The 17,767-nt window shown below is 39.0% G+C and overlaps 3 protein-coding genes and 1 long non-coding RNA gene across 6 annotated transcripts; 2 read left to right on the forward strand and 2 right to left on the reverse strand.

Moving 5' to 3' along the window:
* Positions 1-844: 844 nt before the first annotated feature.
* On the reverse strand, positions 845-13,138 carry LOC115758282 (probable WRKY transcription factor protein 1). Of its 2 annotated transcripts, none has more exons than XM_030698846.1 (2): positions 12,955-13,138; positions 845-2,766 (listed from the first exon to the last, which is right to left on the reverse strand). In XM_030698846.1, exon 2 carries the CDS (start codon positions 2,633-2,635, stop codon positions 1,253-1,255), a length of 1,383 nt encoding a protein of 460 aa, XP_030554706.1. In that variant the 5' UTR covers positions 2,636-2,766; positions 12,955-13,138; the 3' UTR covers positions 845-1,252. The 2 variants fall into 2 exon arrangements, with proteins under 2 accessions (XP_030554706.1, XP_030554705.1); XM_030698845.1 differs by lacking the exon at positions 12,955-13,138 and adding an exon at positions 9,652-9,689.
* LOC115758284 lies at positions 10,742-12,845 on the forward strand. 2 transcript variants are annotated; one of them, XR_004017416.1, is made up of 2 exons: positions 10,742-12,158; positions 12,215-12,845. It is a non-coding gene; the product is annotated as an uncharacterized LOC115758284 (long non-coding RNA). The 2 variants fall into 2 exon arrangements; XR_004017417.1 differs by having other exon boundaries at positions 10,742-12,150.
* A 459-nt stretch (positions 13,139-13,597) lies between the features above and the next one.
* LOC115758283 (NADH dehydrogenase [ubiquinone] 1 alpha subcomplex subunit 6) lies at positions 13,598-14,269 on the forward strand. The gene is made up of 3 exons (XM_030698847.1): positions 13,598-13,804; positions 13,880-13,995; positions 14,058-14,269. Exons 1-3 carry the CDS (start codon positions 13,675-13,677, stop codon positions 14,184-14,186), a joined length of 375 nt encoding a protein of 124 aa, XP_030554707.1. The 5' UTR covers positions 13,598-13,674; the 3' UTR covers positions 14,187-14,269.
* Positions 14,270-14,356: 87 nt separating this feature from the next.
* On the reverse strand, positions 14,357-17,264 carry LOC115758281 (zinc finger and BTB domain-containing protein 41). The gene is made up of 6 exons (XM_030698843.1): positions 16,573-17,264; positions 16,202-16,519; positions 15,950-16,144; positions 15,759-15,860; positions 14,974-15,697; positions 14,357-14,912 (listed from the first exon to the last, which is right to left on the reverse strand). Exons 1-6 carry the CDS (start codon positions 17,126-17,128, stop codon positions 14,651-14,653), a joined length of 2,157 nt encoding a protein of 718 aa, XP_030554703.1. The 5' UTR covers positions 17,129-17,264; the 3' UTR covers positions 14,357-14,650.
* Between the last annotated feature and the right edge of the window lie 503 nt (positions 17,265-17,767).

A 17,767-nucleotide genomic window follows, 5' to 3' on the forward strand; every position in this document is an offset into this window, starting at 1 on the left:
GCAGATCGAGTTTGTTTCCGATAATCGATAACTTACTCCGTTTCCAAGCAATCGATAAAAATCGATATCGATATCCTGGTTTTTGAGCAATTTTGGTTCAGGGTATCCCCTAGTCGGGAGCTCCCGACTAGAACCTCTTACTTGTTTATTAATTCAAGACTTCATTTGTTGAAGTTTGAATCGCCTTCCATTTTCAAAGTTAACTGTGCATAACAATTGCATATTATTTATACAACTGCGATGCACATGAAAGTAAAAGTTTTGAATTCTAGGCAGACCTGACATATTTTTGTATGCTCCTATTGCCTTAAGTGTACATACTAAAGCTTTGTGCATGTGCATTTTCTAATAGACTTAAATTAAAAACCGTTATTGTTTTTTGACATTTTCTTCTTCAAGAACATTTTTTGAATGTGATCATTTTTATACCTAAAGAAATCATTTTTTTGTCTTTTATATATATTTATTTTTTGGATATACAAATTTTTTTGTATCTAAAAAAAAAGTTTCTTGATCAATTTTATGTACAAAAATTTATAAAAAAAATATGTATAAATGTGCTTCCTGAATTAAATTTGAATTAAATGAATTTTGAATTAAATGAATTAAATTAAAAATTGTAAATATTTTCAAAAGTTTAAATTAAATAATTTAATAAATTGCAAATATTTTTGACATTTAAATAAGAAGACCAAACAAATTGCAATTATTTTTTCAAAATGCCCAATATTGTAAACGCTAAACGTTTGGTAGGATTACAAAAAATACCCACTATTAAGTAAAGCAAACAAGTGGCTCATTTATGACAACCTATTTTTTCCAGCTAATTAATAATATGAACAACTGGTTTTATAATAATAATTTATTTAAAGCAAATTGTTTGAAGTAAACATAGTTAAGTGTAGCTGGTGGCCTGGCTTAAGGGGGGAATCGCGCGATGGCTAAACCCTAGCATGGCGACCGCCTCAACAATTGGCGCTTAGTGTATGTGTATGTGTGTGTGTTTGTGTGTGTGCGTGCGTGTGCGTGCGTGTGTGTATGTTACACGGATACTGACTGATGCGCAAAGCATAAAATTAAATTTGGCAACATTTCTCATAATGAACTTATTGGCTAACACAAAATACACAATAGATAGTTCAATATTTTTTTTTTTTTTTTGATTAATAACAAATTGCACTAAAAACGATAACCCTTCACTCGCACCACGGGGGATTGGTGGTACTGGGGGAGAGGGGTCAGCTGCTGGCGCCTAGTCTGCACGCAGCACGGGCGTAACATGAACCTCGTTCTGTGCATCGTTTTGTATATCAAACTTCAGTTTAGTCAACTCCTGCAGCTGTGCATCGGCAGACGAGGCAGCTGTCTCCTTGGTCACCTTGACCGTGTCGGGATAGTTATTCTCACCGCTGCCCAGCTCCTGGGCAAAGCTAACCACCGTCTTGGGCTCATAGTTGACGCCGAGCGCACCGCTGGGATCGGGCGTGGCTAGGCTGGGCACATCGCTGGCATGGCCATTGGTATGGGATATGGTAATAGCCTCATCGTGGCCATTGGTGGCGGCGACGGCGGCGGCGTCTCCATTCTGTGCGCTCACGGCGGGCGCCGGCGTAATCACCTCCACCTGCGCCTCAACGGCAGCGGGTGCACTCTCAATGGCAGCGGCAGCTGCGGCAACAGCGACTTCGACCTCAGCCTTGGCCACTTGCTCCACTTCCGTTTTGCTGTCATCATCCTCGCCGGCCACCGCTTTGTTGACCTCCTCAATGGCCTTGGCCACCTCCTCGGGCGCCACATCCTCATCGTGCGCATGGCCATTGCTAAGCGGCTGCACCTCCAACTGCTCCACGTTGTGACCGTTGGTCAATAGTGCAGGTGGCTCCGCCTGCGTCTCCAACTGCTCGCTGTGTCCATTCGCAACTGGCGCTGACAGCACCACTGGTTGTTCCTGCTCCTGCTCCTGATACTGTTGCTGCTGCTGCTGCTGCGTCTGCTCCTCCTCAATCTTGGCCGGCAGCGGCATTTCCAGAGCTGGCACTATGGCCGGACTGGCCATGGTCTCCACGAAGGAGGTGCGATTCGGCGAGTCCGGCGAGATCATAACATGGGTAAAGTAACCACTGCGACGATTCTCAAAGTCCAGCACATTCTCCTTGGCCAGACGCTCCTGAATGCGTCGCTGCCGGCGTATGAACTCCGGCACATTCTCGTCCTCGGTAGCTGCGGGCGCTTCCACAGCTTCCGCTAGCTTGGGCCGACGCAGCACCACCTTGGCGGCTTCATTCTGCTCAGAGCTGCCGTTGCCATTGCCATTGCTGTTGGTCGCCCAGCTGGCGGCTGCAGTGGATGGCTTAAAGACGCCATTGAACTTGGTGCCGACCACAAATTTGTTGCTGTTGCTGCTGTTGCTGCTGTTGTTGTTGGCGCACTTGTAGGGATTGTAGTTGTTGTTGGCATTCGGTTGCGGCGACAGCGGATTACCATTGTCTTCCACTTTGGGCGAACGCGCTATGGTAAAGTTGGGCTTGCCATGGCTGATCAGCAGTTTGGTGGCCGGCGAGGGGCTCTTGTCGCTGAGGGGCGACGGCAGGCCGTTGCGAATTTGTATGCTCGGCTTGTTGATGGTATCGGCCATGTTGCAACTGTGTATGTGTGTGTGTGCTGCTAATGTGTGTGTGTGAGAGAGTGTGACTCGACGCGGGTCTCGTGTGGATCTGATACGCGCTTTTACTTTCCGTCTGCTAACGGTGCTTTGCCTGTGTTAAGCTGTAAAAGATGTTACCAAAAAAAAAAATAAATAAATGAATTTAGAGATGAAAAAAATCACAAAAAATTAGTCAAATGCAAATTTAAATTTGTTCATAATCATGCTCAATTTGTGGTGAAAAGCACATAAATTTTGGTTATATGCATAAATAAATGTTGGCTTTGACATCAAATTTGCCACAAAATGTGGCAAATAATTATTGCCTTTAATTTAAATTTGTTTATTTAAATTTGATTTAAATTTCTTTGATTTTGGGACAGCACCTTAAGAATGCTCCGACTGCTTTCTATAAACTATTCACTTTTATGGCCGTTCAGTCGCGTTTTAAGCTTATTTATTATCGGGCTGGGCAAATTTTGCTTGAGAACAAAATGTGATTAGCTGTATTTCAAGTGCCCCGAAAACAGAATCAATTACTCATCATTTGCTTATGGGCTGATTTTCCGTTTAAAACAATTGCTTATTTATTTTATTATCTAATTAAATGTGACGCTGGACGCGCGGCAGTCGCCACTTGATAAATTCTCAATATATTTATAATCCCAGGCATTTATTAAGTCATAAATAAGCCAATTAAAGTTTCCCATAGCAGTGGCTAGTTCATAACTTATTTTTTAAACTCTTTAAAATTGTTAAATGCGACCAAAGTCCACACTTGGCCGTATGGAAACTGCTTAGGAACACTTCAACCCAGAAACTTAGCTGATAAGCACCGTCAAGTTGTTGTACATTTAGAAAGAAATATATATAAAGTTGTTCTCTTATCATTGTTTTGTTATAAAATGTGGAAGGTACTCTAGGTTCTGTCTATAAAGTCATAAAATCCTTTGCAAGTCTTAGGAACGGTTCAAAATATCTTTTAACAAGATTTCGACTTATAGAAAGTTTTTGAATAATTTGCTAAATATATTTGTGTAGGCTTCTTGATTATTAGCGAAAAATATGCAAATAATTTTAGTAGCATATTTTCATTAGAATGGGAAGTTAATCAACTATAACAAGTAAAAGGCGCGGCAGTCAGAAGATCTCGACTAAGGGCTACCTACCCTAAACCCTCTAGGTGGCGATATCTATAAAATGAAAGACACTTGATTTGTTAAATTTGGTGAGATTTGCTCAACAACAGAATTTGCTGATAGATTTCTATACATTGCTTGGAAACGGGGAAAGTTATCAATTATTGGAACTCGAAATGATCGACTAGAACTAGAATAGATCGAGACAACTATTAATGCTGATCAAGAATATATATATTTAATGGGATCGAAGATGCTTCCTTCTTCCAATTACATAAATTTGCATAATACATTATACCCCTTTTACCACCTTTTAATGGGTTCAGGGTATAGACAAATTTAGTTGCTTCATAAACAAGTTCAAAACATATAAGAACCCAATGTTCCGATGTTCCAATGTGAACCGAACCAACAGGAAATTAACAACAAGAGAACCGAACCACTAGGAATTTACCAACAAGAGTTTGCCGAAGACCCAAGCTGTGGATACAGATGAAAAATATATATAACCTATATATATGCTATATGTTATTATATGATACCTATTTATATGCCTATTTTATTATCTACACATATATATTTATATTTGTTACCTATATACAGAAGCCTTCATTTCAATGGACGCCGAGTGGATCCGGAAACGCTTCTCAAGTTTTCAACTATCTTCACTTATAACAATAATTATAAAATAAATCGAATTTAGTGCCTATTCCTGAACTGGTTAAATGTGGTTCAGCCAAATATTCCATGATCGGTTTCGTTTATTGATAATTCTGACTAGACTCTTGTATTTTATAAATATTCCGTCGTCTATTAGTTGTTGGAAGTGCTTCGATGACATATCATTATAGATGATCGGGCGTTCCACTTCATGGGCTTGGGCTGTTCTTTGCGCTTATCAGCAAGGTTATATAATAGCGACACATTTACCACAATTTGTACCTTTATCTAGACTCCACCTGGCATTCAGCCGCGTGCTATCAATCACATGTCCATGCCTGCCGCAGCAAAATCTCATCAATGCAAACTTTTGCATTCAGTATTTACTTTCGCTGACTATTTGTAGTTTGATTTTTTTTTGCTTTTGTTTTTGCTACCATTTCACACGGCGTATGCGTAATTACGTAACGCGAGCGGACAATGCACGGCCAGGGTCATCAAGTGGTCATTGTCAAGCCCAAAAACAAAAAATACAAATGCCATCGATTGTTTATTGAGCTATGGACTGCTTAAATAACAATTAGCTGTGTTTATCGGAAATTCCCGGCGTCAAAAGGCCGCAATTTTTCGGCTAATTGGCAGCCGAGCAGCCCGCGACACAGATCGATCAGAAGTACATGTGACCAACTAGCTGGTCGACTGGCAAGTGACCAGAGCTCCGTTCCAGCCTTATCAATATGCCCAGCGCACACACGTACCCGATCAGAACTGATACGCGGCCACTTCCATTGCCAGGCACTTCTACCCCTGGCCCCTGTCGGGCACTAATTTAATTAAGCGCTGCAATTTATGGACCTGCATTGCAGCTACTCATAAATTCTATGCGCATTCAATTACTTAGCCAAAGGTCAGCCTCACAGTTTATTTGATTTTATTTTCAATTTTATTGTTCAGTTGTAATTGAACTTGTTTTTAATGTTCGTTCGTTTATTTGTTTTATTGCGTCTGGCGTAAAGTCTGGCAATTGCGACGCATCTAAATTAGATAAATAAAGTCCAAGAGCAAATGAAGTTGGTCTTGATGCTTGGTCTAATCTAAGGGCTTGCGAAGTAAATTCTACTTGAAAAAAGAAATATTAGCTACGTTTTAGCAATTTTTGTTTTTCTTGTTTTCTTGGGTAAACAAATCACGTTTTATATTAGCTTCAATTAAAGCGTATAACATTAAAATAACATATAATTTCAATACAGTTTTCAATTATCTTATACATTTCTGACCATATAATATTAACAACTCGTCTCGTCACATTTCATGACAACATTTTAATACCCTCTACAAGGGTATAATAAAATTATATGTTTGGCCCAAGATAAAAAGTTTTGTGGAGTACAAATAAGGTTTATGGAAGGAAATTATCGGAATTTCATTAAAAAAAAAAAAAGTAATTTTATTGTGCGTGTATAAAGACACTTATAAAATGTAATAAGTTAGAGATAATCTATAAAAAGAAGACAGCAAATATATATTGATTTTATATGATGTACACTTTCAACAAAAACTATCTACATCATTTTTTGCTAGCAGAAATAAAAAGAAAAAAAATATATATATTTAAAATATTAAAAACACAATTGAATTTGAGCCGGTAACTTCGCGCTTCTTAGTTCAACGCTCAGACAGCCAAGCCACGCAGTTTCATGTGACGTCAGATTCGCACAAAGATTGTCGTTTGGGCATATCGCCTTTAGAATTAATCGTCGAGAAACAAACAATATTTTTTTTAATGATCAGTTATTAAATTGCTAAATAATTAAAGTGCATTTTGCCGAATACGAACTGTTAATTACTGTTTGCTCATTCTGGGAACAATTAAAAATCAACTGGGCGCAAACATTAATTAAAATAACTGGCAAAGCTCTTAACAATTTGTGTACTTTCTAGAACTTACTGTGTGCTTGGCAAATACTATGTGCTGAAAGTATTTACTCGAAACTATTTTTGTAGCCCAACAAAAGAAAACAGCTGAACCAATTGCATTATGAAATCGAACAGAGCAATTTAGCAGTTGCACGTGCTATAATCAAATATAGTCAATATTCACTGTACTCAATTGACTGCTGGGCAGGAGCTTAAGCATATCAGAGCTCTCACTCTCATTGAGTTGACACAGTGACTTAATTATTCAGTTCATTTAGCTGCCGAACGTGCCGAACAACCAGTTCTCATTTGTCTGTCAACCTTCCCAACGCAAAACCCATGACAAACAACTAAATAATGTGCGGCTATATATAAATGTTTATAAATTGATAAAAACAAAAAATAAATAAGCCATAAAAAATGCCAATTACAGTGCCCAAATAGACTGTGCTGAAATCTCAATTGTTTGTACTTTGCCGCCGTGAAGCACAATTTGGCTAGAAGTTTTTACGACTGAGTGGTTGGGTGGGTGGGTGCTCGGTGGTTGGCGTCCCGCTAATTAAATACAAATATGCAGCTAAATTCAGCCACAGCTGTTTGTGGCAAATAATTTAAGCTGTTTTGCACATTTTTTTTTCTTCTGGTGTTGTTATTTTTTCTAATTTACCTACAAATGCTTTAGTCGAAATAACGCACATGATCTGTTTATTGCCAGCGGGTAGAAGCTGCACTTGAAAATGCGAATTGGCCTTGAATTTAACGTTTTGTGTGCTATAAGCTGAGAGTCAAGTATATTTTTGTATACCCCATAAAAATAAAATGGGTATTAGAAGCGGGTATATAGGCGTGCTTCCAATAGCTTGTACAAACACAGTATATACATATAGTATATCTTTGAGTACTTGAATGAGTATAAGAGCTGGATATATAGGCGTGTATCTGAAAACTTGCCCAAAGACTAGGCTGAACATGCCCTTCACGCAGCTTCTTCTATGTGTCCATTTCTCTCAAAAAATACAATTTCCACAGCCTTGAAATATTTGCCTATATGTGCAACCAAGTCAAACAAACCATACAACTCTATTTTGAATGATAGAACTTGGTCTTTCGGTTAAAATGTATTATCATCATAGCATATTATCGCATATTAAACAATTATAAATTGTGGTCTGTAGAGGCCATGCTTTATCAAATGTTATAAAATTGAATAACGAGTAATATATCAAACAACTTCAAATCATTCAAACAGACATCAGCTATATATTATATTTGAATTATAAATACAAATTGTTTTTCTAGTCGTACATGCCCGTCTAGAGCAGGTACATTAACTTTTACTTCCAACCATTTTAGCTATAATTTGCATAAGGTGAGCGAGAATGGGACTTCAATATGAATATTTCTTGCTGAATACAACAAATTGCACTTAAACAAGCGCTCAGAATACCTGAGCATTTCCACAATTTATAAATAGTCATTGATTAATTGGCAAAATTTATGCATAAGTATAAAATATTGTACTCTCCATATGATTTATCTCCAAAGTTTCCGCGCTTCAGTCGAAACGAAAACCGGCTTTTAAACTAAGACCTTGGCTCAGCACCGAAGAAAGCGAAAGTATTTGCATTGTAGCCCGATTTATGGCTAAAAACGTTGCATATCATATGCAAAAATAAAACTTTAATTTATAGATTGTCAACTTTCCGTATAGCATTTGATAAGCTCTCTGATAGCTCTCTCTCACTCCCTCTCTGTTTGCCAACTTGAAAAGCTCTTAGTTATTTATGAGCCAAAATAAAAGTTTGTTTTTAGCCAAAACTTCTGGTGTAGAGCAAAAATTTGAGGTGTGAATTGCTGGTGTGACAAACGCGGCGCGATAATAATAAAAAAAAAAAACAAAAAACACACAGACAAACACAAAAAGCCTGCTATAAAAGACCAGGCCCAGTCCCAGACCCAGTCCCAGACCCAGTCCCAGTTTTTGGCCACAGAACCCAAAAAGCCCAAAAAGCGCAGCCCGTTCACATTAGTTCAACTTTTTGGCTTATATCTTTCCATCTTTTCTATTTTGTTGTTGCGTGAGTTCTGTGCGTCTATCATTGGTAAATCAAATTGGTTACTTGGCCCCCTTTTTGGCCGAAAGGTGTGTTGCCAACGCTGTCTGGCTGTGTGAACTCGTCTCGAACTGCTTTATTGCCACAACAATTGCATTGGGCTGGTTATTATGATGCGAGTGCGCCGGCAAACTCATCTTGTCTCGCTTAGCTGGGAATTGCGTACTTTTCTTGTTGTTGTCTACACAAAAAGCGTCGCTTTATAAATACTCAAATATGCAGCTCAACCATAGTTGTTTTGGCAATTCGAACCAGCAGCTGGTTCAAACCAGGTTCGAACCTTTGCTAGAAATCGAAACATTATTGACAATCTTTGCTTTTTTAAAATGTGTTTCCTTTGTTCTATATACATATAGTTATAAATATTAAAATTATAGCGCCAGGCAGCCGCTAATCTTATCAAGAGCCATAAAGAGTACCAAGAACGTTTTTTTTTTTTTTTTGGCAATAACACAAACAACAACTGATAAACAGCATAATCCAAAAACGCGCAAACTCAAGAACTTGTGCGCTCTGTAATGCTCTATTATCTAATCATATGATTAACGGCCTCGACTTGCAAGAAAGTGAAAACTTTATGCATTAAAACCAAGAGCATAAAATATATAAAATAAAAACAATAAGCTGGGTTCAAGGTACCAGCCGCATTGCATAGCGGTAAATGCTTGGTTTGGTTTAAATTTTTATATTATTATTATTATTTTTGAAGACAAAGTTTTGCATGCAATCGAGTTGCAAGACAAAAGTGAAAACCATTTGCCGATTAAAGGCAGCTAAGCGTCATGATAGCGTGTGTGCATTTTAAATATATATATAAATATTTCTATATATATATATATAGAGGCGATTTTTGTAGAACGTGTAAGTCTTGATTTTGGAGCGACAATTGGCCGCACTTCCACAATTTAACGGACAGTCAAGACGCTAAGTCACGCACAAAAGCTAAGCGGCTTTTTTTTTGTACAATTTCTTATGGCATTAATTTTTTATTGAACTTTTTTATTGTTATATTATAGGTTCTTTTTATTTATATATTTTTTTTAATATTTTTCGTAGCAGCCAACGCGGCGTATGCGCAATTGTAATCGCATAGAATGCGCTCAGATATGATTTACACGTTTGCAGAATTGTTATTATTATTATTATATTTGGGTAGCTAACAGATACCAACACGCACCTCAATTGTTGTTGCTGTTGTTGTTGTTGTTGTTGTTGTCTGCGTTGACGTTGTTGTTGTTTTCGTTTTTAGTATTATTGTTGTCGTTGTCCGCTGCGTTACCGTAAAACGCCAAAACGTAACTGAAACTGAACCTGAAACAACTTCAACACTGACGAGCACCTCTGAAGTCGTCAGGCTGTCGACGTCGACGTTGTCGTCGTTGTTGTTGACGTTGTTGTCGCTGTGGTTGTTGTCGGTTATCGCGCAAAGTGCTCGTGCGCATAGCTGGCGCAAAATAAATATGTATGAAAACGAATGAAAAAAAAAATAATAGAAAATAAAATACCTGAGCAGCGAATGTGTAAAGTTGACGCTCTTAATAACTAAACAAATGCCCTACAGGCGCGACCAGCGTGAAAGGTAAACGCAGTCTGGTAACCAAAACATTTTCCCCCCAAAAACCGACTTCTGCTAAGTATTGTGTTGGCTTTTAATTGTTGCACAAATTATGCATAATTTTGCTTCTTCTATTTTTTTTTTGTGCTCCCCAAAAATGAACGGCATTTCCGACACTTGTTGTTTGCCAAGGCGCCCACCAATAAAAAAAAAAAAAATAAATGAAAATAAATGCAAACAAATATCAAAGAACTGACTTAAATGGTTTGTGCAAATAAACCTGGCTGAAAGTGAACTGGTTTACACGTGCGCCCAGCACGTGATCAGCTGATCACGTACGCAAACCGTTTAAAGTGCGTTTTACTGTACTTCGCTATTTGTTCATAACTTTTGTCTTATTATACAACCTGTTTGCCAACTGACTCATAGCTAATACACTCGATTCAATAAGCTTTTTGCATTAGCCGACTGCTGCTATAATCGTATGTGTAGCGTAATATGGGTCAGAGATTGCAGGTTTCAATGGTATTCATAAGCTGCAATTACTGCTCATGTTTATATAGATTTTCCAAAGTGTTATCAAAGTTTGTACTTGTAAATATTTGAAGACTATTGTAAATAAACAATTATAATTACAAGTATGCGTTGCTTATCAAACAATAGCCAAAAAAAAAAAACAAAAAAACAACAACAACAACAAAAAAGAAATGCTGTAAGCTATGCTATATCAAATGGTTATAATAATAATAATAGTCATTAAGACATTTGATTCCGTCTTTATTAACTTAAGAGGTTTTTAAATCAAATTCTTAAACGGGAAGCAAATAAAAAAAATTAATATACAAATAGATTTCCGAAACAAAAATGTTAACTATGGAAAATAACTGAGCAAAAAATTCGAAATGTGAATAGATATTAAGTAGATGGAATTTCTTTATTGGGCACGAAATAATTATAATAAAAACTCAAATATCAACACACAAAACAAATTTAACTCGAAATTTGATGTGTAAGCAGCTATTAACGAATGGAATCCCCTTTGATCAAAAAGCAAATACCAAAAAGTTGCGGGCACGAAAGGGATCTTGGCCAAAAAAACAAAACCAAAAACGTTAACAATCTTTAACAAACGAAATTTCCTTATATCAGAATTCAAAATCAATCAAAAATCAATGATCAGCCAAAGGCTACTCAAACAAGTTTATTCGACTATTTTCGAATGAAATGCCCTAATAAAACAAAAAGACTGCATCTTAAATATTTCATTTGCTAAAGTAATTGAACAATAATGATTAAATGTAAAAGCTTTTTAACAGCGCAATCGCCTAACATACGAAAAGAATGCTAGTTCGAAATTAACAGAGGCGCCCGAGCAGGGCTCTTAACCAAAACATGCAACATCAGCCGAAAAGTTTATTATTAAATGTTATTAAATATACTAATAAAAGGAAAACACTGCAGCTTAAAGATTACAATTGCAGGGGTAATGAAAAAATAGAGTTAAATGTAAAAGCATTATAACAGTGCAATCGCCTGGCATACGAAAATATTTAACAGTGGCGCCCGAGCAGGGATCTGACGCAAAAGAAATAAAATGTTTCCGCACGGAATTCCCCGATTTGCAAAACACGCTAGGAACGTTGCTAATCCGGTATTTTGTTTTTTTTTTTTTGTTTTTGTTTTAGTGAAATAGCAGTTCCATCACGTTTGATTGCCCGCATAAACATGCCAGCATTTGGTGCACGCCAACAAAACTGTTAACAGGCGCTTCTCGTATCGATTTGATAAGTTTTTGGCAGCAGCAATTTAGGTTTCTGCGTGTCGTGTTAGGTTCTTTGATTGTTTCAACGATATATGGGCCCCGACAAGAGTGTGTTTGGCTTTTACACGACGCGACGATTTTGTTGCCCTAATGCGGGCGTCGGCTTCCGCTGCCAATATAAATAATAATAAATTAACAAAAACATACTTAAAAGCGTTGGCCATGAAATTGTGGCCAAGGCGCTGGGTGGGTTCAAATCAAAAGCCGTTAGACTTGCCACTTGGCCAGAGGAGGTGAAGGCGTGGCCCACTCTATGTCGACGATAAACGGTACTCGTATCTTATAAAGCGCTCGTCGAGGTAAACTGGTATGTGTAAGCCTTTCGACCCGTTTTCATTGCTATTATTTTCTGTTTTCGCCCAGAACTCAAGCCAGTTTTGTATGTAATGGCAATCAATGTGTTAATAAGTGGCAGTTAACTTTTGTGCTGTTACTTCAATATTTGCACATCGTTACAACTGGAATTCGAGTGTGCATGCAAAGTCTCTATTGTTTTTGACTTCTTAATCATATATATATATATATATATATATATATATATATATTTGCCCGGTTGAATAACACTAATTGACATACAAACGCGGAGGGAAAACAGAGAGTAAGAGGCGCCGAAACGGATCGACTTGGAACGGATCGGACGGATGGGACGGCACAAGCGAACGTGCACTTAAGCCGGCATCGCACTCTACAACCTTGACAAAGAGAATTGCAATTAACGTCCAAAACTAATTTGCGTACAAAGTGCAGAAAAAAAAGGAGAGGCACGCGCTGAACAAGAACGCAACAAGCATTTTAGCAATATTTATCATAACTGGAATTTATATTGGTCAACATAGCGCCACTTTGCCAGCAGAAATTATGTCAATTAATGGCAAGAATCAAAAACACATAAACACGCGCAATTCTTTGAAATTCTATCTCTGTGGAAAAGCCGACAGCACAAAACTTTTTTGATTGGCTTAATTATGCACAATAAATACAGTTCGTTCATATATATGTTATGTGTGGGATACATATGTTGTCCAATATCTTTTTTGCAGCTTTCTTTTCTCATATGGTAAATTGTTGGGCGCTGCCAATTAAAATAGAAATTGTTGACCTACCAAAAATTTTTATAGCTCGCTTACTGCATTTGCATAATAAATTACAAATGTTTTTCAAACATCCAAAAAGCGTCTAATACAAAAAATTGTCTGCGTAGTTGTTACTGCAAATCACACGCGTTTGTTGGCTGGACACAGTAACTTTCGAAATACACGGCTGACTCTTAAAGTTGTTAAAGCGCAAAACGCTCTGCACAGGCGCATAACGTGTTTTGAACTGAGCGCAAAGTCTGAGTCGATCGGTCAACAGCGCGCGCACACCGACAACAGCTTGAACAACAAAAACAGCAAAAACAACAGCAACAAGAGCAACAATAGCCAGCTTTAATGAATGAAAGTGTAATTTTTTGCCTCAGCTGTCTCTATTATTGTTACAATGACAATGTGCAACTTTTTGCGCATGGCCCGGGGCTTACAATGACAGTCCTTTACATTCCCACAATAGACGGAATAAACAATGCGGCTAAGCATGACTAAAATCTAACATATGCTACGCTGCCTGCGCACAATAGAAAACTTCAAATTTACGCGCGCAACTAGCACATGTGCTTATCGATAACAATTAAAGGTAATTTTTCAACACTTTTTTTCCTTGTCAATATTTGGACCTATCGGTTTTAATCGAAATTAGCACCTCGCTCAGCTGCCTGCCGTTGAAGAAGCAGCAGCATTTTGCAACGACGTTATTTAGCTAGAAAATCACAAATACGACACAAGAACATGGCTGGACGTGAAGCCGTCAAACGTGCAGTACAACAGGTGCGTCCCATATTGTCCGTGGACAGGGAAGAGGCGCGCAAACGTGCGCTAAACCTGTACAAGGCCTGGTATCGTCAAATTCCCTATATTGGTAAGTCCGTTTGTTATGTCATCAAACCCTCTGATCCGGCGCCAAACATAAACAAATTGATATACATACCCACAGTTATGGATTACGATATACCCATGAGCGTAGCCCAGTGCCGGGCTAAATTACGCGAAGAGTTCCTCAAGAATCGTCAAGTGACCGACATCCGCGTCATAGACATGCTGGTCATCAAGGTAAGTCTGGGTTTGCTGATCCTTGCTGGACTTAACTATTGGGCCTTTTAAATGATTTCCAGGGGCAAATGGAGCTGAAAGAGTCCGTTGAGATCTGGAAGCAAAAGGGTCACATAATGCGCTATTGGAAGGAATCACAGGAGCCCAAACCCACAGATTTCCTCTCAAAATTCGTTCAGGGCATTAATTAGCTTTAAACAGATTTTCGAGCACTTTGCAAATGCTTAACAAATTTGAATAGTTTAAATACAGAAAACAAAATGTTTGGCACGAATACCAAAATGATAAACTATATACACTCAAAAAATTTGGGCGCGCTTTCAAAGCGCTGGTGTTTCGGCTGTTTATTGTGTTTACTTCAAAAAATGTATCCAGCATTGTATTAAGTATACAATCGAACTATTGTATATATACTCTACATACATGGGCATATAGACTTGGTGGTTTTGTTTGGTGTGTGTGTGTCGAGAAACGAAAAACAATTTAAAATCAATTCAAACTGTGAAAAACTCTGTGTGATATCGGCTGTTGATTGATTCGATACATGGATTAATTGATTGATAAGTGCGAACAGTCTTCAAGCTCTCGTTAGCTATTCATCATGATACTTAAATTCTATGCAGGTAAATGTATGCATTGGAGTGGCTATTCATGCTTATGGTACCAATTCAAGAAGATTGTCCAGTGTGCTGCTAATGGAATTCGAAAAGAGATCGGTTGTAATATCATCATAGTCCATGCCCAGGCTTTTCAGCTCTGTAAAGCATTCATCACTGAAGCCCGGTATCTCCAGCGAATTGTTAGTCTTGCTGAATGCATCATGGCGATTGGTATAACCAATGCGTTCCCTAAACATTTCGGCCAGCTGCTCATCGGTCAACTCCACCGCGTGCATCTTCTTGGAATGTTGGCGCATCCTAGAACAAAAGTTTCAAATGTTCTACATAGCTTTTAAGTTTTCTTATCATAAACACTCACTTGCCGCGATCGGCAAACTCCTCTGGGCAGTGCTTGCACTTGTATGGATAGTCCGTGTGCTCGTATTGATGCTGGCGCAGACGTGCTCGCGAATTGGTTTCAAAATTGCAATTGTCGCAACGCCAGATCTTTGACTTTTGATGATTACGCTGCTCGTGTTCGCGCAGCAAGGCATAGTTTTGAAATTTACTGCCGCAGATGCGACAACTGACCACCTCCTCCTCATGGACATGGGCGCGTTCATAGTGTACACGCAGCTCTGCCGCATTGATGTAGTTAAGCGAGCATTTAGCGCATTGATAATGCCGCTCCGAGTGCCGCTTGCGATGCACCGACAACGATTCGCTATTCTTAAAGCTTTTCATGCATATTTCGCACTCGTGGAGCGTATCAACCGCATGCTGTTGCTGCAAATGCAGCTCGTATTTGCGCATGCTACTAAACTGCAGCTCACAAAAGTTGCAGTGCACCGGCTGCTTCACCTGGCAGAAGCGCTGATGAGCCTGCAGACTGCCCTTCATGTTGAACACCTTGTCACAGGCGGTGCACACAAACTGCTGTTCGGTAATTTCAGCGCCGCCGCAGACGCTGCCGCTTCCGCCCGGCTGCAGTTGTTGCGGCTGTTGTGGCGTGTGCATGCGTGTGTAGTGGGTGCGCGCCGAGCGCTGATCCTTGAAAATGCGTCCGCAGGCGGGACAATTCTGCTGCACATAGCAATACATTTCTGCAAAATATAAGATTAAGCGTCAAAGTTCGATTTATAGCATGTATAAGCACATAATTACCAAAATCGCCATCAATTTTATGATGCTCTATAAGATGCTGCTGCATATCTGTACGGCTATTTGTCACATAGCCATTACAGGGACGACATTTGAAGCTTTGATCTAAGATTATACAAATGTTAAGTTAATTTAAACACGAAGTTTTATAGTTAAGGCTATCTTTTAAAATTTGATATATATGGTTCACCCACTTTTGGTCAGGCCAATTATATCATCCTCGGGCACATCACAATTGTGCACGCGCATATAATGACTGCGCATTTGTTTGGCCTCCGTGTGCGTGTGCTTGCAGATACTGCAGCTAAGTATCGGTATATTGACATTGACGTCCTTGCTGGGTGTTGTCTTAGGCGTGCTGGCACTCGAGCCAGTCAGCCCTTCGGTAGCTTCAAATAAAAAATTATTAAATTAATTGTTTCAAGATATATATCATCAATGCTTACACTTTAATAATGTGGCTTTGATGGACTCAATGGATTGCAATTCTTCGGCCGTTTGGCTGCCGTTGCCATCATCGTTGAGGGTCATGAAGAGCGCCCGTTGTATGAGATCGGACTCAACATTCGGCAAACCGGAAATATCACCATTTTTGTTATTAAAATTATAATTGTTATTGTTCTCGCTGCTTTTGTCGGCGATATTGCTGTCATTCATATTAATACTATTGTCATAGAAAGTTTCACTGTTCTTCGCATCAGAGCCATCATTCTCATCCTCCTCATCCTGATCATTGCTATCATACTTCACATCAAACAAGATAACTGCAATGTGCACGTATTAGATTGTTTTTAATGCGTTTTAATCAACTGCTTACCATCGTCCTCCTTGGGCGGCTCATTGTTGAGCGCAATGTCTGTATCTAGCCGTGGCACTTTTGCGCCGCGCATATACAGCACGTTCTCCTCGATGGGCCCCGGCACACCATCGTAGCTCTCCACAAATTGCTCAAACTGTTGACTAAATTGATTCCAATGCAACAGCTCGCTGCTGGCCTTGCGTTTCAGTTCGCCCGCTGACGTTGTCGATTGTGCCGGCGTCATTAACTTGGGGCTTTGCGACTCGGCGAATAGCTTACGATTGGATTCGAGCGCCAGCTCCACAAAATGCATGGCTACCTCGAGGGCGCGACAACAGCGTACACAAATTTGCATGGGCCACCTGTAACCGCCGGGGGAGCGTGCCGTTAGGGGCATATTGGTGCACTGGCGTAAGCCTTGTCCGTAGGTACGCGCGTTCTTTAGATCCGGTATTTTGGCATCCAGTTTGACGGTCTGACGACTTACGGAGAGGCACGCGCGGCATTTTGTGTTGTTCACTTTGTTCATAGCGAGCAACGCGTTGGATTTTGCAGCATCCGCTGCGGCGGCCATTCGTATAAGATTTAATTGTCTGTATATTAACGCGTAAGTTGTCTTCTGTTTGTGATTTTTATCGAATTAGCTTGCTTCACAGGTAAGTAGTTGACATGCCGCATTGGCTTTTCACTTGTTTTTTTTTTTCCACTCGCAAAATATTGTTAGAGAATCTCGAACAAGAGAGTTGCTTGCGAACTGAATCGATTCATTGTGAACAAGTTCCACGGAATCCGATTCTTGGGACATATTATTGCTGTCGGCAGTATACAATTTGGAGTTGGCCCTATCAGATCAGAATATGATATAGCTTCCAGTTCGGTACAAAATATAAATATTGTATGCAGATATTTTAAACAAACGAATAACGATCTTTTGAATATTTCATACCGTCTTGGTATGAAATCTAATCAGAGCCGAAGTACTAAATGTATCCACAAATATTATATTCAATCTTACCTGTTTTTCAATTATTTGAATTAGTTAATGCGCATTAACTTAAATTACGCTAATAATACATCACAAGTTTTTTCAAATGAAGCTGTGCGGAACTTAAATTCCATTGATATGCCAATTGGAAATCGTACTGTTCAAAATGGACCGATAAATTAATAGCATATATCGATATGCAGCTGTGATAGTCGCCCGCGCAAATTT

The sequence above is a fragment of the Drosophila novamexicana genome, unplaced genomic scaffold (genome assembly GCF_003285875.2).
Source record: "Drosophila novamexicana strain 15010-1031.04,08,12 unplaced genomic scaffold, DnovRS2.1 tig00000137-arrow-arrow-pilon, whole genome shotgun sequence".
In the NCBI taxonomy this organism is placed as follows: Eukaryota; Metazoa; Arthropoda; class Insecta; order Diptera; family Drosophilidae; genus Drosophila; species Drosophila novamexicana.